The sequence below is a fragment of the Piliocolobus tephrosceles genome, chromosome 2 (assembly GCF_002776525.5).
Source record: "Piliocolobus tephrosceles isolate RC106 chromosome 2, ASM277652v3, whole genome shotgun sequence".
Taxonomy (NCBI): Eukaryota; Metazoa; Chordata; class Mammalia; order Primates; family Cercopithecidae; genus Piliocolobus; species Piliocolobus tephrosceles.
Window position 1 is genome coordinate 17635595 of NC_045435.1, and position 25277 is coordinate 17660871.

Sequence of the window (25277 nt, forward strand, 5' to 3'; positions counted from 1 at the left end):
AAAAAAAAAAAAAAAAAAAAAAAAAAAAAAAAAAAAAAAAAAAAGAAGAAGAAAAAAGAAACTTTCCAACAATGGCTTCATCTTTAGCAAAAGTAGGGTTTAAATATGAGACAAAATGTTTTGAACAGATCAATCAGAAAGAGTGACTTTGAAATACAGAACCAGAAACTATGATTCACACAGAAAAAAAAGAAGAAAGGAAAGAAAGAAAGGAGGGAGGGAGGGAGGGAGGAAGGAAGGAAGGAAGGAAGGAAGGAAGGAAGGAAGGAAAGAAAGAAGTCTTTTTCAGCATAACGAAGCACGAAGTGAATTGAGCTTGTTATAAGAAAACTCAAGTTTCTCTTTTTTTTGAGACAGCATCTTGCTGTGTTGCCCAGGCTGTATTGGTTCACTACAACCTCTGCCTCCTGGGTTCAAGCAATTCTCCTGCTTCAGACTCCTGAATAGCTGGGATTGCAGGTGCACACCACCATGCCTGGCTAATTTTTGTATTTTTAGTGGAGATGGGGTTTCACCATGTTGACCAGGCTCATCTCTAACTCCTGACCCAAACTCAAACCACCTGCCTCAGCCTCCCAAAGTGCTGGGATTACAGGTGTGAGTCACCTCACCTGGCCAGAAAACTCAAGTCTCTTCATTGCTTTGTCATTTACTACTCAAGTTGTTTACACATGTAAACCTCAGTGTCTTTATATATAAAATAGGAATGCCTACTGTATAGTAGTGTTGAGAACCCAAAAAGAAAAGGTATACATGCTGAATGTTATCTAATAACTTTACTGTATAACTATAAGCTATCATTAATTTCACATTTTTATTGTACATATATATAATAGCTGCATTTTTAAAAGAAAACAAAAAGAAGAGTAATGGTAGCCAAATGTAATACCTGCTTTACTCAGTGAATCTTTAATAAAGCCCGTCAAGTTGATTGATAGCAGCTGGGGAGATATACAGTCAGGTGGCATGGATTGGCATAGAGCCAGGAGAACCTGTACCTCCAATTCTGGTTCATCTCATTTTTCTTCTCTTTATCGGTCTTAGTTTTAGGACACTTTACTCATGTTTTTCCTCTTCCATTGTTCCCAGTATTAGTGTAAAATTATCAGCAGAATAACTGGCTAATTAACACCAATGATTTTAAGCTATGTCTTTAATAGATTTTTATTTCGATTTCTTTAGGAAATTTTTAAGGATTATTCTTTTAAAATTTAAGTAGAAATATTGAGAAGAAAATCACAAAAAGGTCATGTATTTTACATTTTTTATATAAAAACACAAGCACACAGAGATGTATCTGTTGAATGTGTGTGTTACGGGCTCCTGGAGATGTTTGTTCAAAGTATTTTTGTCAATAATAGGAAGGAATTGAAGTGTTCTTTCCTGAGCATTAAGTGATCAGATTGTGCTACTTCAATTGTTTTTGGTTTTTTTTGACCTGCAAAGAAACAGACACTATGATCTAATTGATTGTTTTTTGCATTGCCAAATACCACACAGCATTTATGTGGTGTTTCAATGACCTCTACTCCCCACTTGCTCTGTCTCCCTGTACCCCCTCTCTTCCAAATGCTTATCAACTATGTATAACAGAGGTGCTCAGATTTGTGTAAAACGAAAGAGAAGAGGATTATAACAAGTGAATGTTGCCTTAGCTACATCTATTCTAGATCTCTCTGACCCGTAAGGATCTATAAATTTTCCTCTTGATTCTTCTTTTCTATTTAGTTTTTGCAGATTCTTAAGTATTATAAGACTTCATACTTAGGCTGTGCAGAAATGAAGTGGAATTGTAATTGAATTTTACTTTGTAGGCTAATGATTTCTGATTTGGGGGTGCACACAAAGCAGACAGGGAACTCATTAAAATACAATTCTGGTCCAACCACCAGTAATGGGGTGTCAATGAACACCTTTTATTATTCTGCTGGTTGGTGTCAGAGGCAGAATTTAAATTCAGATCTGACTCTCTGTCTCCTGTGTCACAACGTCCCATTTAAAGCTATACAATTTAAACAGTAAACAAGAATCATTTATTGAATATTTGATGCATGTTTTTATGATGGCCTAAGGGCTTTCTCAGTTAGAAACCACATATTTTACTAGCCAAGGCTGGAAACGGACAAGGTCTATTATGACATCTGATGAGTGAATCAGCGTCTAGAATTGTGTTTTCCAAAACAGTAAGTACTGGGCATGGGAGGATATTGAGTACTTGAAATATGGCTAGTGTGGCAGAAACCAAGTTTTTAAATTTTACTTTATTTTAATTAATTTATATCTAAATATCTACACGTGACAACCAAATTGTTCAGCTCAGCCCAGATATGGAACATTCCCATCATCATGGAATGTTCTTTTGGACAATGCTGACTATAACGTATCCTTCTGTCTTATTTTTATTTTTGTTTTTTTGGAGATGGAGTTTCGCTCTTGATGCCTAGAGTGGAGTGCAATGGTGCAATCTCAGTTCACGGCAACCTCTGCCTCCACGGTTCAAGTGATTGTCCTGCCTCAGCCTCCCAAGTAGGTGGGGTTATTGGCATCCACCACCACGCCCGGCTAATTTTTGTATTTTTAGTAGACATAGGGTTTCGCCATGTTGGCCAGGTTGGCCTCAAACTCCTGACCTCAGGTGATCCGCCTGCCACAGCCTCCCAAAGTGCTGGGATTACAGGTTTGAGCTACCATGCCTGGCCCTTCTGTCTTAATCTATGTATATCTTCAACAGTTTGAAATGATATGCTGCTCTTTAATAAAAGTCAGCTGCCAAGATCAATGGCAGAGGCTGACCAGGTTACTTTTAAAATGATGTGGCATCCAGATGCCATTGCTGTCAGGAATATTTCAGTTAAAATCAAGGCAAAAGCTACACCTGAATTCTAAGTTCTTCACTACCAGACATTAGTTGAATGTCTGTGGAGAAATATCCTTGATTGTTTGGTCTTATTTTTTTCATTTATCAATGGACACAAGCTACTGATCACATTAAACATGGTAAGAAGTTGTAAAAGCTTGAATTTGCTGCCTTCATCTTTATTTTACCTCAATTAGAAATATGACAGTATTAGTTTCACCTTAGCCAATTCCCCCACTAGACACCTATCTGCCCTGGGAAGAGATTCCTGACTATTCACTTTTTGTTGTTGTTGTTGTTGTTGTTTGTGAGGCAGAGTCTCATTCTATCACCCAGGCTGGAGTGCAGTAGCACGATCTCGACTCACTGCAAACTTCGCCTCCTGGGTTCAAGCAATGCTCTTGCCTGAGCCTCCTGAGCAGATAGGATTACATGAATATTCACATTTAGTCTCTGACAGAGACCCCTAGGAAAGGGGGTTCAGCCTAATTCTCCTTCACTTGATTCGACTGACCACTCACAGCATGTTTCAGTTAATAAATCCATGTAAACAAGGCTTTTCCAACTCTAACATGACATGCATGCTGCCATCCTGAGTTTTTCATTCATAGCCAGGACCCTTGGAAACTTACACTTCCAGATAGCATGAAATGCTACCCAGGATGCCTCTTGGAGCTCACAGTGGCAGTAGCAATTGTTGTGAGGCAGTGATCAGCACTTATTGTTTTTCTGAGCTGTTTGTCCTTCTTCCCTCCATCCCTCCCTCCCTCCCTCCTTCCCTTCTTTCCTTCCTTCCATGCTCAGTAACATTTATCAATACATAAATCCAAGCTCAAGGGTACAGAACTCTTGAGAGAGTTGACTTGCCTAAACCCAAGTGTCTCAATCACAGCTGCATTTTATAATCATTTGAGACATAATTAAAATATTCTGATACTGCATACCCCGGAAGACTGTGTTTGGAAAGTCCCCCAAGTGATTTTACTGTGTAACTAGGGCTAAGAACCACTGGCAACATAATCTGAGACAGAAAGAACAGTGGGGCTAAAGATGAAGCTTTAACAGTAGCAGCCACATGGAGGAGATGGTATAATCAATGACACAGACAACCCATTCCTTTCCTTTTCTCTCTTGCTCTCATGTGCTATCTTCACTAGTACAATACGTATGCGTTACTATGGTCTAACTCATGCTCACCTTCTTCACTTAGTCTCTGGTATAACTTGGAATGCTTGCTTGCTCAAGATAAGCCTTAAAATTGGTGAACATTAGACAGGCAAATGCAGATTAAAAGATCATGTGTGGAAAATCGTAATATGGAATCTTTTAAAATGGTTTTAATTTCAAACTCTTGCATTTGATAGGTATTACTGTCTAAGAATCCCTTCAACTAAGATATCACATAGAAATTGAACCAATCTTGGGAACAGATGGTGAGGATGAAAAACGGAAAAAAAAAAAAAAAAAGAAGGAAATTGAACCACTGACATATGAGGGAATAGGTATGTTAGATTGCCAAAGAATTTCTTTCTTCAGAGCTCTCTGTTGTTTTACTGCAACTACGTTTAGAACTACAATAGAGTTAGAAAAAGCATAGTATCAAAAACAGAAACCTATCATACTAAAAACGCAAACACATACATAGGCTTTTTTTCCAACCCAGCTAAGCTCTTACAACATCTGGGAAAGGAAAATTAAGTAAAGTTAGTCCAGGCCGGGCACAGTGGTTCACACCTGTAATCCCAGAACTTTGAGAGGCCAAGGCAGGAGGATCGCTTGAGCTCAGGAGTTTCAGACTAGCCTGGATAACATGCTGAAACCCAGTCTATACAAAAAAATACAAAAATGATTAGCTGGGCGTGGTGGCATGTGCCTGTACTCCCATCTAATCTGGAGGCTGAGGCAGGAGAATTGCTTGAACTGGGGAGGCAGAGGATGCAGTGAGCCAAGATCATGCCACCACACTCACTGAGCAACAAAATGAGACCCTGTCTCAAAAGAAAAAAAAAGTGCATAATTCAGCAATTCATAGAACTGGTGTATTTATTATTTCAAGGCAGTGTAAAGATGCAGGAATATATTACCATATTTCCCAAATATGGCATGATTTTTTTTCTCCTCATAATGATCCCTCAGAAAAGAGGAAGTTGCCTTATATTCAAGCCTTTACAAATCCTTTATGACAAGTTGCTCTCCATTTCCTCCAGGAAAGATATATTAGCTTTAAATATCCCAAATCATTTCTAGTTTTCTAGTTTTAGATGTTTCTTAGAGGATAACTTATAGAATCACTAAAAGCGGAAGCAAGGACATTTCATATAGATTTTGTCTTTGTGCCTGAGGATTTGACCTCACAGTTGGAGATGTCACTGTAAACATGACTCTTTAAAATCTCCTTAAAAAGCAGTGCAAGAGTTGCTATAAAGTGGAGATTGTCATTACACACCTGTGGGATGAATGAACAACAACAAAAAATGTTCTAATATTATAAAAGTTTATAGTTGCCGCTAGGGACAAATTTCTTGTTGACAGTGTGCTATGCTTTCAAAAACTGCTAATAAGCAAGATTGTTTCATTAAACACAGGGATGGAAAAAAGTCCTATTTGTAAATTAGTGTTTTTCCATATTGCATTAAATATGTATGTATAATCAAGTTGACAAATTAAATAGTATAATAATATATTTAATTGTTTAATAACGTTTCTAAAAGTTTGTTTTTTTCTAGAACATTTTGTTTTGCTTCAGTTTTAAGCAAATGAGACATTTCCTTAAAATTGGCACCACCTTATAGTTGAGCATACACTTTAAATATTTATTTACTAATATTTGTAATCAATTAATACTAAAAGCAAAAAGAAGTTGTTTAATATCTGTGAGTGACTTTGTGTTAACGTTTTTAACTAACAGAACTTCATTTGTTTGAAAGAAAACTAAAACTGTAAATTAAATCTCTTTCTAAATAATAAAGTTCTACTGGAGTATTAGGTATTAACCGTCCGTGACAGTCAATTTTATATTAACTGTCAATATGTTAATAATTTTATATTAAATGTCAATATGACTGGGCCACAGTTCCCAGATGTTTGGTTAAACAATCATCTAGATGTTTCTGTGAAGGTATTTTTTTAGATGAGTTTAACATTTAAATTAGTAGGCTTTGAGTAAAGCAGGTTATTCTCCGTAACGTAGTTAGGCCACACTCAATCAGTGGAAGTCCTTATGAGAAAGTCTGAAGTCCTCTAAGTCCCCTATAGAAGAGGAAATTCTCCCTGACGCTGCCTCTGGACCTGAGCTGCAACAGAATCTCTTTTGGTCTCCAGCCTACCAGCCTGCCCTGTACTTTTCAAACTTGCCAGACCCCAAAATTACTTGAGCCAATTTATTAAAATAAATATCGATCAATTGATCTATCTATCTATCTATCATCTATCTATCTATCTATCTATCTATCTATCTATCTATCTATCTATTCATTTTGTTTCCCTGGAGGACCCTAACACTTCCTCTATCTCTGGCTCATTTTTCTGCATAGCACTTGTCCTCTTTTAATGTACTATAAAATGAATTTCATTTGCATGTTTCTTTATTGTCTGTCTCCTCCACTAGACTGTATTTCCCAAAAAGGCAGATACCATTCACTTTCTGCTCCCTAATTTTAATGCCTGGTACAAAGGGACTCTCAATAAATATCTGTCAAATAAATGAATTAGACACTTCATCTGTCCTTCAGTATATATTTAATATTTAAAATAAACTAAAGATCTCATTTTAAATCTAGAGTACATCAAAGAAGAAAAATCATAACAATGAATAAAATACAATGAATATATATTAAAGGTGGACTGAGCACATTTATTAGACTGTATGTAATATTTTAATAGTTTAAATATCACATACAGTCTGATTTGAAGTTATCTTACTATTACCTACACAGATTCATTAAAAAATATATTAAGACTAATAGCCAATTTTAAGAATAAGAACAGCTAATATATAAATAGCTATTTATATCCTATATAATATAAAGGTATCTTAAGCAACAGTCCCATATTTTCATTACAGTTATGAACTCACCTTTTCATCTAATAATGGATGAAGGCTTAGATATTTGGTGTGCATTTTTAGTTGTTTGCTTGAATTATGTAACATGAATTTCCTTTGTTCTCTGGGAATGTTTAATCAAAATCTATTATCCACTAAGAAGCTGAAATTAGTTAATGAAGTCCAATTCAACTTTAAAAAATACAGCTTCTTTCTTAATTTCAGTTTATTTTGGAAACATGAAATACTTCAACATTATGTGAATCATTTTTACAGTTCTTTCAGAGCAAATTCATGAACATAAAATTATTAAACTTTCCAAAATCATATTGTATCTTCCAAATATATAAAACTGATTTTCATAAAAATAACATTATATTATCAGGAGAAAGAAAAAAAACTCAAACTATACACAAAACAGCTACAAGAGTGAGAAAATACGCTATCTAGAAAGAAAATGGTTATTAAGAAAAGGTATAAAACTATTTTTGAAACAGAATTAAAACTGTTTATTTTATTAAAAAGTTGACATAGGTTATCTTTGGTGTTTATGACTTGCAAACTAAAGTATTTAATATTTAACATGTTTAAATACAAGCAGCAGCAGTTTGGTAATCAAAAGGAATAATTTGAATCATCTCAGAAAAGTAAATTTATTGTAATTAGGATATTTTAGAATACGATTAAAACATTTGAAAGAAAATGTATTCACCTTTCTTGTCATCGAAGTACAGAGTCTGTTGAGCTGGATTTGACCACTGGAGGGAGGTGTTATCATTTTGATCAACCCTGCAGGTCAAAATTGCAGTTCCGCCTTCAACAACGGTTACGTTCTGTGTTAGTGGAAACTGCCCTTGGCTGCCTAAAAGGGGATTTAAAAAGTGTTGATTAAATGGAAGTCATAAAATGATTAACTGCCCAAGATCTACACTGGCCTTAACTTCTCATGCAAAATAAAATTTAAAACAATCAAACAACAACAAAACTATATATTACAAAAGACAGAAAAATAATTGAAAATCTTCAGAGAACAACAGCATTGACATATAATTAAGAATCCTTTGTACTCCCTACATGTTCTAGGAAACTTTTGTTCTCCTAGGCATACGTCAAGATTTATATTCAAATAGTAATATTATATTATAATTATTAATTTCCCTAGGCTTTGCATTAGTTATTATGGTACTAGACTCGGTCATTGTTGAAGATAAGGCACTGAAATAATTTTGGATGAGTTGAACTCTCTAGAGCAGTAGAGGAAGCATAAAATACTTCCCTAGTAGCTTTTATAATCCTGAATAAAGTTTTTGAAATATGGATACTAAAACTTTAGATTCAATTTCTGATAAAGGAAATAAAAAAAAGAATCCCACTTAACTAGGTTTTCTTGTAGAGTTAGCTCTTTTTAGAAATACATAATGTATTGTATAAAACAGTGCGAGTACTCTTTGAAAAGTGTAGGATATCCAATCAAGTTTCAAATTATTAATCCTAGGTAATACAGGTTAATACCCTTCTTTGTTCCTTTCTGTAGTTTCTTGTTTTTCTCCAAGTAATATATATTTATTTTATAATCAGAAAATACATATTTTTAAATGACCCTTGTTAATTTGGATATCATCAGTATGTAATCAAGGTTTTGCTCTTCCTAAGCATTTTAATAATTTATTAAAGTAATTCATGTAACAAACGTACTTAATAAGTGCACTTCTAATAGTTTAAACAAAATTTATGCACATGGATACATAATACATAAATTTCTCTTCAGCAAGATGATCTGAAGATAAACTGTGCTAAGTCTGATAACCATGATTAACATGGGTAAGAAAGACTTTCCAAAACTAGGTTAAAATATTATTATGTAAGCAAGATAGTTCATTAAGTCAAGGATAATTTACATATGCAAGAACACTGTAATGACTTAATCACATCCATGAAACGTATTTCCTTTTTCTTCTTTAGTTTTGTAATGATTTGATAATTACTACAAGCACCACTTGAGGTTATGCTGGAACTATTGGCACAAGAATCTTATTACCCGGGATTCCCGGGCCAGATGGCCAAATAGGAACAGCTCCGGTCTGCAGCTCCCAGTGAGACCAAGGCAGAAGGCAGATGATTTCTACATTTCTAACTGAGATACCCAGTTCATCTCACTGGGACTGCTTAGTCAGTGGGTGCAGCCCATGGAGGGCAAGCAAAAAGTAGGGTGGGGTGTCACCTCACCCAGGAAGTGCAAGGGGTCAGGGAACTCCCTCCGCTAGACAAGAGAAGGCGTGGCTAACTGTGCCATGAGGGATTGTGCTATCCGGCCCAAATACTATGCTTTTCCCTTGCTCTTTGCAACCCACAGACCAGGAGATTCCCTTGGGTGCCTATACCACAAGGGCCCTAAGTTTCAAGCACAAAACTGGGCAGCCTTCCAGCAGACCCTGAGCTAACTACAGGAGTTTTGTTTTGTTTTGTTTTGTTTTTGTACCCCACTGGTGCCTGGAACTCCAGCGAGACAGAACTGTTCACTCCAATGGAAAGGGGGCTGAAGCCAGGGAGCCAAGTGGTCTTGCTCAGTGGATCCCACCCCCGCGGAGCCCAGAAAGCTAAAATCCACTGGCTTGAAATTCTCGCTGCCAGCAGAGCAGTCTGAAATCGACCTGGGATACTCAAGCTTGCCATTACTGAGGCTTGAGTAGGCAGTTTTCCCCTCACAATGTAAACAAAGCCTCCAGGAAGTTCAGACTGGGTGGAGCCCACTGCAGTGCCAAAAATCCTCTGTTGCCAGACTGCCTCACTAGATTCCTCCTCTCTGAGCAGGGCATCCCTAAAAGAAAGGCAGCAGCCCTAGTCAGGGGCTTATAGATAAAACTACCATCTTCCTGGACAGAGTCACTGGGGAAATGGACAACTGTGGGTGCAGCTTCAACAGACTTAAATGTTACTGCCTGCCAGCTCTGAAGAGAGCAGTGGATCTCTGAGTACAGTGCTTGAACTCTGCTAAGGGACAGACTGCATCCTCAAGTGGGTCCCTGACACCCATGCCTCCTGAGGTGGAGATACCTCCCAGCAGTGGTTGACAGACACCTCATACAGGAGAGCTCCAGCTGGCATCTGTCAGGTGACCCTCTGGGATGAAGCTTCCAGGGGAAGGAGCAGCCAGCAATCTTTGCTATTCTGCAGCTTCTGCTGGTAATAACCAGGCAAACAGGGTCTGGATTGGACCACCAGCAAAATCCAGCAGCACATTAAAAAGCTTATCCACCACGATCAAGTCATCTTCATCCTTAGGATGCAAGGCTGGTTCAACATACTCAAATCAACAAATGTAATCCATCACATAAACAGAACCAATGACAAAAACCACATGATTATCTCAATAGATGCAGAAAAGGCCTTCAATGAAATTCAACACCCCTTCATGCTAAAAACACCCAATAAACTAGATATTGATGGAACATGTTTCAAAATATTAAGAGCTACTTATGGCAAACCCACAGCCAATATCATAATGAATGGGCAAAAGCTGGAAGCATTCCCTTTGAAAACTGGCACAAGACAAGGATGCCCTCTCTCACCACTCCTATTCAACATAGTATTGGAAATTCTAGCCAGAACAATCAGGCAAGAGAAAGAAATAAAGTGTATTCAAATAGGAAGAGAGGAGGTCAAATTATCCCTGTTTGCAGATGACATGATTGTATATTTAGAAAACTCCATCATCTAAGCCCAAAAACTCCTTAAGCTGATAAGCAACTTCAACAAAGTCTCAGGATACAAAATCATTGTGCAAAAATCACAAGCATTCCTATGCACCAATAATAGGCAAACAGAGAGCCATATCATGAGCAAACTCCCATTCAAATTGCTACAAAGAGAATAAAACACCTAGAAATACAACTTACAAGGAATGTGAGGATCTCTTCAAAGAGAACTACAAACCACTGCTCAAGGAAATAGGAGGGCCACAAACAAATGGAAAAACATTCCACGCTCATGGATAGGAAGAATCAATATTGTGAAAATGGCCATACTGCCCAAAGTAATTTATAGATTAAATGCTATCCCCATCAAGCTACCACTGACTTTCTTTACAGAATTAGGAAAAAAAAAAAAAAAACTACTTTAAATTTAATATGGAACCAAAAAAGAGCCCATATAGCCAAGACAATCTTAAACAAAAAGAACAAAGCTGGAGGCATTACGCTAACTGACTTAAAACTATACTACAAGGCTACAGTAACCAAAACAGCATGGTACTGGCACCAAAACAGAAATATAGACCCATGGAAAAGAACAGAGGCCTCAGAAATAATGCCACAAGTCTACCACCATCTGACCTTTGACAAACCTGACAAAAACAAGCAATGAAGAAAGGATTCCCTATTTAAGAAATGGTGCTGGGAAACTGGCTAGCCATATGCAGAAAACTGAAACTGGACCCCTTCCTTACACCTTATACAAAAATTAACTCAAGATGGATTAAAGATTTAAACATTAAGACCTAAAACCGTAAAAGCACTAGATGAAAACCTAGGCAATATCATTCAGGACATAGGCATGGGCAAAGACTTCGTGATTAAAACACCAAAGCAATTGCAACAAAATCCAAAATTAACAAATGGGACCTACTTAAACTAAAGGATTTCTACACAGCAAAAGAAACTATCATCAGAGTGAATAGGCAACCTACAGAATGGGAGAAAAATTTTGCCATCTATCTATCTGACAAAGGCCTAATATCCAGAATCTACAAGGAACTTAAACAAATTTACAAGAAAAAAAACAAATAACCCCATCAAAAAGTGGGTGAAGGATATGAACAGACACTTTCTCAAAAGAAGACATTTATGCATCCAATAAACATATAAAAAAACTCATCATCACTGGTCATTAGAGAAATGTAAATCAAAACCACAGTGAGATACCATCTCACGCCAGTTAGAATAGTAATCATTAAAAAGTCAGGAAACAACAGATGCTGGAAAGAATGTGGAGATATAGGCCTGCTTTTACACTGTTGGTGGGAGTGTAAATTATCTCAACCATTGTGGAAGGCAGTGTGGTAACTCCTCAAGGATCTAGAACTAGAAACACCATTTGACCCAGCAATCCCATTACTGGTATATATCCAAAGGATTATAAATCATTCTGCTGTAAAGACACATGCACACACATGTTTATTGCAGCTCTATTCACAACAGCAAAGACTTGGAACCAACCCAAATGCCCATCAATGTTAGAATGGATAAAGAAAATGTGGCACATATACACCATGGAATACTATGCAGCCATAAAAAAGGATGAGTTCATGTCCTTTGCAGGGACATGGATGAAGCTGGAAACCGTCATTCTCAGCAAACTAACACAGAAACAGAAAACCAAACACTGCATGTTCTCAGTCATAAGTGGGAGTTGAACAATGGAACATATATATGGACACAGGAGAGGAACATCACACACTGGGGCCTGTCGAGATAGGGGGGTAATGGGAGGGATAGCATTCAGAGAAATACCTAAAGTAGATGACGGGTTGATGGGTGCAGCAAACCACCATGGTACATGTATCCCTATGCAACAAACCTGCACATTCTGCACATATATTCCAGAACTTTAAGTAAAAAAAAAAAAAATTACAAAGTTCTAAAACTCAGATGGTTTCTATTAAAAAAATAACAAGTTTTCTCCTAACTTTATAGAAGAGAATGTTTAATGCTATGCAACCAAAAGATTTTCCTAAAACTGGGCACTTCTGCTTTAGACAGGTAATTTTCTTTTCTTTTCTTTTCTTTTTTTAGATGGATTCTCACTCTCTTGCCAAGCTGGAGTGCAGTGGCACAATCTTGGCTCACTGCAACCTCCGCCTCCCGGGTTCAAGTGATTCTCCTGTCTCAGCCTCCCGAGTAGCTGGAACTACAGGTGCCCACCACCATGCCCAGTTAATTTTTGCATTTTTAGTAGAGATGGGGTTTCACCATGTTAGCCAGGATGGTCTTGATCTCTTGACCTCGTGATCCACCCATCTCAGCCTCTTAAAGTGCTGGGATTACAGGCATGAGCCACCACAACTGGCCAGACAGGTAATTTTCTTATTGTGCAAATACAGGCTATTTGTGGCTCAATATATAAAATGCTTGATAACTGCTGTTCCCCCCTGGAAAAAAAAAAAAAAGAATCTTATTACCCAGAAGCCTGTTGATTGGCACCATAAGAGACAGAAGACTCTGAAGGGGAAAATTTCTTTCCAGACCTAAATGACACAAGCATAGAGGTTCGTGACCACCTTACAAAATTAAGCCTATCAAGTAAAAAATCTGATATCAGAAGCTTTGTCTCTTCAATGCCAACCTCTCAGAGTCACTATGGCAACTACCCAGGATATCGCCCTGTAATTTTTAGGGTGGAGTTTTTAAATTGAGGTTAGGAGATGTCTGGAATAAATTCCTTGATCGTTGACTTGAAAGTCAACAGGAGCCAGAGTGGGATGTGTTTTGCCTTCAGCTCAGAGGTGACCTCTAGCAAGGTGACATGGAGAACTATCAATCTTGTGAAGTGAGGTGAGGTGAAAAACCACATCAGAGAAAACATGAAGTAAGACAGAAAGAAGAAATAATTACCAGAGATTAGGAGCTCACCAATATGAAGCTCCAAACGGTTTCCAAACATTTTTCTTGAGCCCCTGATATTGATGTAATGCATCAATTGAGCAATCAGGGAGTTATTCTTTAAGTGATAAAAAGCACACAACTGCCAATAAAAATATACATAGTTCAGCCCAGATGACATTTTGATGATAAACCAGTACATAAATAAGACTGTTTGCTTCTTTAAAGAAGTGGAAAAAGAGCAGTGATGCTTGCGAAAATCTCATCCACTACATTTACAAAACAATTTTCAAAACATTCCCATAAGAAAATATCATCCTTCTCATTTCACAGATGGGTACACTGACACTGGGAGGTGAAGTGATTTTTCCATGGTGAAACAAAGTCAATGAACCATTTGGAGTTTGTTCTGAAAGTTCAACATTTTTATTCTTATCTTTCCACAAAGGCTTTATCCCTGTTTGTTTAAATGTAAAGCAGACAACAATGAGAACAAATGAGTCATCATTTAAAACTTTAAATTGAAAATTTAAATAAGATGTCAATATTAACTGTTCTTAAATATCTTATCTTCTTGATAACATATTTCTGATAACTAACTGTCCCTAAGTATCTTATCTTATTGAGAACTTACTTTTATAATGTATTTTTTCTTACTGGCCCATAGCCAAGAAAGAAACTAATGTTTGTTAGAGTCCTCTACATGCCAGATACTTAATATACACTAGTTTACCTATACCTTGTTCTTCCAGGTTGGAGATTAGAATAGCTTCCCTCCATCTTCTCTCCACATGTATTCTGACTTTGAAGTATGACTTTAGTTCCCTAGAACCTGCAGCCTAAAATCCCTGCAGTCAAATAACTTAGTTTTTCCCAATACAGAGCAAGCTTCTGTGGAGAAGCTCCTAATCCTAAATGCCCTTGGGATATGTGGTTTCCAAAATCAATTCAAAAGCTTTGTTGAAGATAGTCAAAAGTCTCAAAGCTATGAATTGCCTTTTACTTCTGATTTTAACCTGAAGAGAGCATGAGTTAGCTGCTACTTTTATCTTTTAACTCTTCATGGTTCAAGATCTCCATTCAATCTTAGAGTCTTTCCAAAGAAATTACTAATTTTTCCAATTAGCAAAATTAGTATGCTACCAGGTAACCATAATTAATAATATATTGTGTATTGCAAAATTGCCAAAATAATAGATTTTTAATGTTCTTATCACAAAAATAATGGTTAAGTTAGTGAGGTGATGAATATGCTAATTAGCTTATGGAATCTTTTTGTAATGTATGCATAGATCAAAAAATCACATTGTACCCCCAAAACATGCAAAATTATTATTTGTTCATTAAAATACATTTTTTAAAATTTAAAAATCTTAGCCTTAATTCAATAATTACGTAGATGTATTAGAAAACCTACTATGTGCCTTGCTTTATATGAATCAACATCTGAAGGATGCATAAAGAAAGAGAAGCTTACTAAGGAGTCTGCAAAGTAATTAGATACTTTAGGAGAGAGTTTAATGACCAGCAAGAAGACAGTCTGGATGGTACAGTATGGATCTTGTTTACCATCTACAAGGATTTTTAATATACACTGGTCATATCATTGAGACCTTATTTTAAAATAATACTGGCTCTGGCTAAGCTCACCACCATCCTAGATTTCAGAAGAGTCATTCGTATCAAACAAGCATATGACAAGATTTAAAGGAAACAAAACTTTATCTTGGGAATCTTAGAAGCTGGCTACTTTTCCAAGCAAGTTACATAATTAGTTTCTTCCCCTCCTTCTAGTGTTTACTTCCTCTTATCATTTGTGTAAATATCTCCCTCCCTTACTTGATTCTAATCTAATTAAGGCTATAGTAACAGGGACATCTTTCTTCTCTTTTAATCAGCTACACTGTTTACCATATTGTGTAGTAAATAAGAGCTCTCAAAAGGTGTTCATCATCTAAAGTAAATGCATCATCTTAAAACAATGGCTGGCATTTGCAGGGGCCGTTTTGACAGTAGAATGACCAAGATAACTAAAGTTTCATGCATTTGTTCATGGTCAAGATGGAAGGCCAAAAAGAAAGACTAATTCTTCACTGAGAAAATATATGGAGATGGACTTCTGTGATTCTGAAAGTATTTTACCTTTCCTTCCTTGTCCAATTTATCTCACATCAACATCCATTTTAATAGAGACTTTTCAGTAGCCAGGAAAATAAGGTAAATTCAATTCTGACTAAACAACTGTGATAAAAGCAAAACATAGTTTATAGTCAAACGTGTCAAAGATGCATTTAGACCTTTTACACCTATTTTTAATAAGTGAATGAACATTTGAAATCCAAGTAAAACTTGATATGCTAGAGCTGGCTCACACCAGCTCCAGAGCATCAACTAGGTGCAACTCTTCTCAATTCGTGCCCAGTGACATAGGCTGGCAGCTTGAAATTGACCACAGAGGGTGTCTTTTTACCAGGGAAATTGGCAAACACCACAACTCAACAATTTTCTCCACAGAGCATGTTGTTAAACATTTACACCTCTGAAACTCATCCTTGATATCTCTTTTGGGTGCTTCTGTGCATATTTTCCGCTTTCTCCCCATTCCCACCCACAATTCTTCCAATAAAAATCCTTCAAATAGGCTCCCTTTTTTCCTCTACTCTGTGGACAGTGATCTTGAATTGCTAGTTTTCCTTTGGCTGCCAAATTTAGTTCTCTCTAACTAACACCACTGGTTGAAAACCATTTAAGATAGCTTCAGAGGTTATGCAGAAATGATGTTCTTAATTTATTGCCATGAAATACATTTTAATGAAGAGCAATAATTCAATATCCTGAAATAATAATTCTCCTGGCCCTGTCTTTAAATAGCAGACTGAACAGCTGCCATTATTCCTTCAATGTTACCATCTGTCATATAATTAGGGAAAGAATGGTCAAACCTTTTCTGAATACATTAGGAATTATCAAGTTCAGAATCAAGTGAACTGAGTATTGACTCCTGTTGACCTCAGTTAGTTAAGAGTTGTCCCTCCTTCACATGTTTCATGCGTGCCTTCATTGCCTAACCACCAAGCATCCAGCATGCTATCACGTAGGACATAAAGAAGAAAATTCTAAGATTATGGCCACTCTTACCTCTCTGATAGGCTATGATGTGATCTTAGAGCATAAAAATAATAAGCAAAGCAGTAAAGAGAGATCTTTGAAATAAGCATTGTTGAAAGAGACTAGGAAGATGCAAGTTTTAACACTGATCCCAAAGCATCACTCTGCTTTCGAAAACAACGTCATTCAAGCCTTGCTATCTCGATTGGATGATGAGTGGCGGCAATGGTTTTCTCCATCTCTCTTTCTGTGCTAAAGATTAACTGTGGGCCGGGCGCGGTGGCTCAAGCCTGTAATCCCAGCACTTTGGGAGGCCGAGGCGGGCGGATCACGAGGTCAGGAGATCGAGACCATCCTGGCTAACACGGTGAAACCCCGTCTCTACTAAAAAATACAAAAAACTAGCTGGGCGAGGTGGCGGGCGCCTGTAGTCCCAGCTACTCGGGAGGCTGAGGCAGGAGAATGGCGGGAACCCGGGAGGCGGAGCTTGCAGTGAGCTGAGATCCGGCCACTGCACTCCAGCCTGGGAGACAGAGCAAGACTCCGTCTCAAAAAAAAAAAAAAAAAAGATTAACTGGCCACAGCAGTGGATCAGTGCACACTGCACATGAGTGCTTGCTCTCCAAGAGCAATAATCACCCGAGATACATCCAGACAGACAAGCAGAGGTTGAGGCTTTGCACATTTGAGAGGAAGCGAGTTAGTCAGTAGTTTTGGAGGGTTAATAATCAAATGTTGTGAGCTATTTGACAGGAGCTTAAGTCCGCTCACTATTTTCTAGTTACTAAAAATGAGCAAAACTTTTTCAAAGGAAGAAACAGATTTAAGACAGTGAAGAGCAACAAACAAAAACAAGACGTTAAGAATATTTAAGACACAATTTGTCAATAATAAAGTATAAAAGTCTCATGAGATAAACAATACCAAGTATTTTGACCTTTCACTTGGGCATATATTTGTCCTTAGTGAAAACTGTCAACTTCACCTACAAAATTATGTAATTCAACAGAGACATAGACACCTGAATCAAATGGCATACATCATGTTTTGGTTGTTTTAAAAATATTTTTGTATTTTCTCAAGAACCTCGTTTAAACAAAAATACTGTTCTTATATTAAGGTCCTCATATCTTGGCTGTGAAAACACAAACGCTAAATGGATCAGGAGATACAAAATAAGTTAATGGTTCTTAAATATAAAACTCAAGAAGAAATGATAGAAAGAGGCAACACATTTTTAAATGAAGTACAGTGCTAGTCTACTATTCTTTTTTTTTTTTTTTTTTTGAGACGGAGACGCCCAGGCTGGAGTGCAGTGGCCAGATCTTGGCTCACTGCAAGCTCCGCCTCCCGGGTTTACACCATTCTCCTGCCTCAGCCTCCCAAGTAGCTGGGACTACAGGCGCCCGCCACCTCACCCGTCTAGTTTTTTTGTATTTTTTAGTAGAGACGGGGTTTCACCGTGTTAGCCAGGATGGTATCGATCTCCTGACCTCGTGATCCGCCGGTCTCGGCCTCCCAAAGTGCTGGGATTACAGGCTTGAGCCACCGCGCCCGGCCTAGCCTACTATTCTTTAAGTTTTTCCCTCAACTATTTTCAGCTTTTTTTGTTTTCTCTCTCTGTGTGTCTCTCTCATTCTTTCTCTCTCTCTCTCTCTCCACCCCCACCCCCCCACCTCATCTGTTCCATCAACTGCTAAGGGATATTTATACAAAGAACCTGTGTCTTAGAAAGTTCAAGATCATTCTTATTGCCTAAATTAGGGTCTAAAAATATATCTAAATGCACACATAGCATGCTATTACTTCCACTAAATCACTGAAGGCATTCTAAACAAATAACCTTCTAATGTGAAAGTTGTGGCTCAGTAGTTGTGTGGACTGAAGCACATATTGCATTCTAAAGTCTATTGGACTGAAAAGCACAAATGTCATTACGGCCGGCTTATAATTCTCGAGGGAAGTGCAATGAATGCTCTATCATGTGAGATAGGAAATGAGAGGAAAAATTAAGACTGATAATTAAGTGCCAAATGTTTTCACTTTTGGAATGCCCCTCTGTTCTTTCAAATACTTAGAATTCTGTAGTTTTTTTTTTTTTTTTTTAAATCATTTTAGTGCAGCTTTTAGGTTTGTCTGAAAGACTTTAAGTTGTCTACTTTTCTAGGCAACCACATAATATTTTATTTTTGTTTGATTCTACTTCATCCTTTTGAATTCAGCCTGTCTTTTATAGTACAACACCTGGCATCCACCTTCTGTGCCACCACTCTGCCCAGCCACTGCAGAGCACGGCCGTCAGTCTGGTGCTGCTTGCCAGTTTCCATAGAGACAGGAAGTACTTTGGAGACCTGTATTCCATTGCAACTGCCAGACCAAGGCAGGGAAGAAACAAAGCTGGCCGGCAGTGGGTCTTGCAAGGCCAGAAAAGGTTGGAAGGGCTTTCGCCTCCTGATATCAGAGTGTAACATTGCCAAATTGGCAGCTTCAGCCCTTACAGTCCTGTAGACCAGATACTGTGTTCACTGTGGCCATTGTAAGCAGCCCATTCTGCTCCCAACTCTGGGAGCAGAAACTCTTGTGTACCGGAAGCTTGGCCCTAGTTCTTTGTTGGCTTCTGATCCATGACAAAAGTCTCTTTCAGATTTACAGTGGCTCCCACAGCTCCTGACCCAGAGAATTATAATTCTCCTGTAGAAATTTTACCTCTTTCTTTTTTCCAGAATGTGATAATAGTTTACTAAGTCGTTCACAGCAGATAAGGGAACTTATGGGATAACCACTGGATTGTTTCCAGTTTACCCACACAGTGACTGTAAGTGACCCAGATAACACATAACATTATACTAAAACTAGTTACCATACACTGTGTCTGTAACAGGACTTATATTTAGAATTAATTCTTGATTATCAGGATCACAGTCAGCTGTGGGGAGATTTGTCATGTAGGTGAAACATAACATCATTGTCTTCCCCTTCATTTCAAAAATATTTTGCATGATTGTGATACCTCAGCTTTCTTTATTATAATATTCCCAGCAGTTATTATTTCTACATAAAATACATTTTTCTAATTTCTTCCATTAGTTTTGTTTTACTCAGCCATATCACTAAAGTTTTTCTTAATTTATGAAATCCGAAGTTTCAGAGAGCACTTAGAAAATCCTAGGAAACTTTATTTAATGGATGCTTTATGTTCTTGCCTAGTGGCTGCATTGCTTTAGCATGTCTTAAAGCATTATCAGATTTTTAAAATTCTCAACAATTTTTTGACTTGTATCTGTACAAAGTCAATTCTTTCTATTCTTAGCTTTTCTTATTACCCTGCCAAAATGGAAAATGAACACAAACTTGTTTACACACCATTCAATTAGTCAAACAGAATAAATACAAATATATATGGACTTATAACAAAAATAGATTTTTGAAATGAAAACTTTGAAATAGATTTTGTTTTTATTAATTTATCCATATTTAATTCACTCCATAAAATGTTCAATTTTTCTCAAAAATTCAAACCATAGTATATTGAATGAACGCATGATTTTTCAAGGAAAAAGTGAACTTGACGAGTTGCTCACATTTATGTTCACCAGGTTACTTTTGTTCTTCTACAAATATATCTTCAAATATTGTAATGTGGAGGAATCCAAAGCAAAGGAAAGAATTTCAAAATGAAAAGAAAATTGTATGTGTCTCAAGGCAATATAAAAGAATAAGAGGGTTTTAAAATGATTTCTGTGATTTTTAAAACAGGCTTACCTGGTAATTATTATGTATACATAAAGTTATTTTATCTTTCTAGAATATTATTTTCAGGTTGAATGAGCAAGACCTGGAACTGACTAGCTTTACTTGCTAACTGATGAACATTTGAGAGGCAGCCTTCCAGAGAAAAGAAATTTATGACCACAATCACAGTCTGGTTCGTAGTGAAACTCAATCACGCTACTAAATTCTAAATTGAGATGTCAAACTGGAGGAAATATCCTGGAAAGGAACACACAGATGGTAGGACTCTTCTGGAGACGGGGTGAGGAATATAGTGCTGAGCACACAACAATCAATTTCATGGAGGCAACTGACTGGGTGGGACATAACTGTTTAAAATTGAAGTCCCTGGGAAAAACTTCAGTCTGAGGCTCGAAAAGGGGAAATATTATACGTATATATTTGTTTAATCCAGTAGGTCTTAGAAGGTTGATATAGTAAAGAAAGTCACTAATAATACTGAATTATAAGATATTTTTTAAATTACATAAGGTCAATAAAAATTGAAATTCCTAACAACATTTCCAGAAGCAAATGAAATGAAAAAAATCTAAGAAAGTAAGGCAAGTATCGTTAAAAACCTTATTTCAAATACACATGTTTTTAAAATATATGAATATATAAAATATCATTAGCCAAATAAGAATGATTATAACGAAAGTTATAAATTGAGAAGATACTAGGACTTCAATCTGGTTTTCATGCTGGTTTTTCCTAATTCCAAGTGAAAAAAAATATTATTCAAACTCAAATCAATTATTTCCTGCCTTATTGTTGCTAGTGATTTGACTTACTGTATGTATATTTTGACATTATTTTTATTTTGAATTGCACCTCTTATATGCATACTCTGGAAGCATAAAATTATATTGATTATTATCTAAATTGATTCTACATTAATATTATTTTTCTGTATCCTTCTCTGTAAAAAGTTAAAATACTTGCATTGGTGCACCAAATAAAGTTATTTATGTAAAATAGCTACATAGATGTCTGTTTGGATTCTAACTCGTTAAATCACAGAATATAATAAGAAATTTTTGAAACGGCATAGATAAAAGATATGTGTAAGAGAATGTGATATCCCACATATGCATATGTCATTTAATAGTGTATAATTTCAGTTTATATTATTGATATGAATTATAAATATAACAATGTTTTCTGAAATTGCTTTTACATTTTTGGTGGATTTTGCTGATAAAATATACCTCAATGACATTAATTTATTCAACAAATACATGTTTTATACCAGAACAGGATTCCCATGGTACGTGTTGCGAATACAACTGTGAACAGCTAGAAATGATTCTTGCCCACCCAGAAGTAACAGCCTAAAGAAGGTAAGTAAAAACAAAAAAGCAGAGATAAATAAAGACTTAGTTAAATGGTGAGAAAGAGCCAAACATTTAAAAATAGTCCGAGGTCAAGAATGTTAAGAGGCCAGGGCCAGTATTCCAAAAAGCAAATCAGCTAATGCAAAAGTCCTGAGCTAGAGCCAGGGAATAGGTTCACTGTTGAAAGAACTGAAAAAATATCAGTAGGACTGGCACACAACAGACAACAATGGCATTGCCCAAGATGAGGTAGAAAAGAAGTTCAAGGCCAGATCATGCAGGACTTGTTATGTTATAACAAGGAGCTTACATTTATTCTACACGCAATGGCAAGACATTGAAAGAAGTGATATGACTCAATTTACATGATCAGAAAATGCTCTTTTCTAATTAAGGTTGACCCTTGAACAAGATGGGTTTGAACTGCACAGGATCGTTTATACAGGGATGTATTTCAAACAAATGCAAGCTGAACACGTGGTGCTTGCAGGATGAGAAACCCACATACATAGAAGGCCAACTTTTAATATAAGCAGGTTCCACAGAGTCAACTGTGGGACTTGAGTACACCTGGATTTTGGTGTAGTCAGGGTTCTGGAACCAATGCCCCTTGGACACCAAGGAATGACTTAATCAAGATCCCTAAGTCAAGCATTTTTAGCCTTGAAGATGAATCATTGTAAAAATTGTGTTTACAGTCAAGTACTTCACTGTGAAGATATCAAAGAATCCATTAAATCCTGGAATAATTGATTGTAGAGGTAACAAATTTCGTGATTTTAAATTTTACACTGCAAAATACTTCCTATTAAATGGAGACACATCTTTTACTGGCTTGAGTTTGTATAAAACAGGATTGTTATCCATATACTCATATCCTCCTCACTCTTTGATGGAAAATGCGTCCTTTACTTCCACTCTAAAATGTCACTAGCTTGGTAAGTTCCTTGTTATTAATGATGGTGGACATTTATTTTACTGCTTGCTTATAAAATGCAATAGTTATTTGGGAGAAAAGAATATATTTCTGGTAATCCCCCTGTGGGTGTAAATATTATATTTAAAACAGTTTTCTGTTTCAAATATATATTTACCTGAGTGAATAACAATAGTGTGCTTTCAAATGAATAAGTTCCCGGCAGACTACAAAAATGTGGTAACACAAAATTTAAGTTTTTCGCCCGTGAAATATAAACTTTATAAATACAACTTCTCCTTTGACTAATATCATAGAAATAATTTTCTTTTCCAATACCAGAATTTTTATCCCCAAGATAACCGTTGATATATGAATGTGAGACATGTATAAAGCTCTTGATAGTAGAGGTATACATATATACAATATTTAATTCTCTAACAGACATAAGATACTGCCTTAGACATGTTGGGCACATATGTGTGAACACATAAACATTGTGTTCAAATGATAGTACCTTAATTGTTTAAGTGTTGATCAATATGTAGAAACATAGAAATAAACTTGCAATATTCCCTAACGAACAAACTGTCTTTTTTAAAAACAATCTAAAATAACACAGTGGTTAAAAGGATGTGTTTTCCACTGTTTGATCATTTCTGAATGCACAAAGATTTCATTAATGTTGATTTCACCCATCTTGTCCATGTTTACATGCTTTGATGTTCAAGCCCTTTGTAGTGCCACATTAGATCTAGGGGAACATTACTCTATAAGAGTTAAGTGGAAACTGTTGTGGGAACATATTAAAATGAAACTTGGTACTTTGTTTCATTTCTACAGATGTCTACAGATAAATCAGCCAAAAGAATTATACTTCTAATAAAGCAAACTGACAATTAATACTATATTTTTGCATCCTTTTTTGGGATTACTACATTTTTAATCTGTTCACTAGAAAATTATAATGAAGTGTTTTTAATTCAAATTACTAAAATAAACTTCAATAAAAGTTAAGGTGACATTTTAAAAAATATTTGATTCTTTACATTTATGAATGCAGATTCTGGAGAATAGTTCCAAAATGATAGCTGAAAAAAATACATTCACAGCAAAGTCAATGATCTCTTCACTATAATATTTGGGGGAAAGGACTAATAATGAATTATTGACCTTTCCTCCAGTATCCGGAACTCCTAAGCAGTTTCCTTTTGGTTGAAACATCTTTGCAATTCAAATAATTCATAGATGTGTATTGGATCCAAAATAAATGACAACTGAGGAAGCTGTTATGTACTAGGCTAAGTGCCTGCATGCCATTGTTGAGATTGTTTGTTGCACAATGAATTATCAGTATTGATTAGATTTAGTTGTACAAGAAAACGGAAGCTGATGGAAAAATTCCCAAGAGCCGGTGTGACTACCAAGACAAAATGCTTGAACAGACTCCAAAGATGGAAGCTTCCCTGAGCTGAGGTCGCTCATGTTAACTCTAGTAGTTACTACAAATGACTATGCATATTCGGAAGCATTTCAAGGAGTCCCTGCTAACTGTTGACATTCTGTTGTATCACCTGTCTTATGACTTTCAGGTAAACTTGGTATTGGATAAAGTTTGGTGCGTTTCATAGATATTATTGTATCCATAAAACCTAGAATTGTGCTATCATGCTGGCAAAGTGGGAACTGCAACTACAATATCCAGATTAACACAAGATAAAATTTCTGCATAATAGGTCTGCTGAGGTTCAGGCTATTCTAATAATTCTAATAACAGATTAGTCTCATTATTCATGCTTCAAATTGTACTTATTTGTCTTATTTCCTAAAGAACTAGAAAAGCAAGTACAAACTGAACCCAAAATTAGTGCACAATAGAAATAATAAATGAATCTGACACTAAAAAAATATAAAAGATGAACAAAATGTGAAGTTGGATTTTTGAAAAGATAAAACTGACCAACCTTTAACCAGACTAAGGAAAACAGATTAAAGACCCAAGTAACTGAAATCAGTGATGAAAAATGATGCATTACAATTAATACTACAGAAATTCAAAGACTCATTAGAGTTTGTTATGTTAACTATATGCCAATAAATTGGAAAATGCAGAAGAAATGGACAGATTTCTAAACACAGACAACCAGCCAAGATTGAATCATGAAGAAATACAAAATCTGAAAAGACCAATAAAAAATAACAAGATAGAAGCCTTAATAAAAAGTCTCCTGTAGAAGAAAAGCCCACAGCCTGATGGCTTCATTGCCAAATTCTACAAATATTTAAAGAACTAATACCAATTCTATTTAAACTAGTTCAAAAAATGAAGGAGGAGGGTATACTTCTAAATTCATCCTGTGAGACCAGTATTACCCTGACAACAAAACCACGCAGAAACACACACACAAAGGAGAAAACTCCGGGCTAATATCTCTGATGAACATAGATGCAAAAATCCATATCAGATTAGAATAAATTATGAAATGAATTCTGTGTATACTTTGTGCAACAATAGATTTTCATTTCAATGTGCTAGCCTCATATGTTTTAACAGATGTGAAACCAAACGTGTTTTGATAGGTAGGTAGGTAGATAGATAAATGATAGATAGATAGATAGATAGATAGATAGATAGATAGATAGATAGATA

At 36.2% G+C, this 25277-nt stretch overlaps 1 protein-coding gene across 1 annotated transcript in view; it reads right to left on the reverse strand.

Moving 5' to 3' along the window:
• CADM2 (cell adhesion molecule 2) overlaps nucleotides 1-25277 on the reverse strand; it is a 1093258-nt gene that overhangs the window by 235568 nt on the left and 832413 nt on the right. Inside the window, exon 3 of the mRNA XM_026457246.1 lies at nucleotides 7612-7761. Within this exon, the coding sequence (XP_026313031.1) occupies nucleotides 7612-7761 (150 nt within the window). The remainder of the gene's footprint in view (nucleotides 1-7611; nucleotides 7762-25277) is intronic.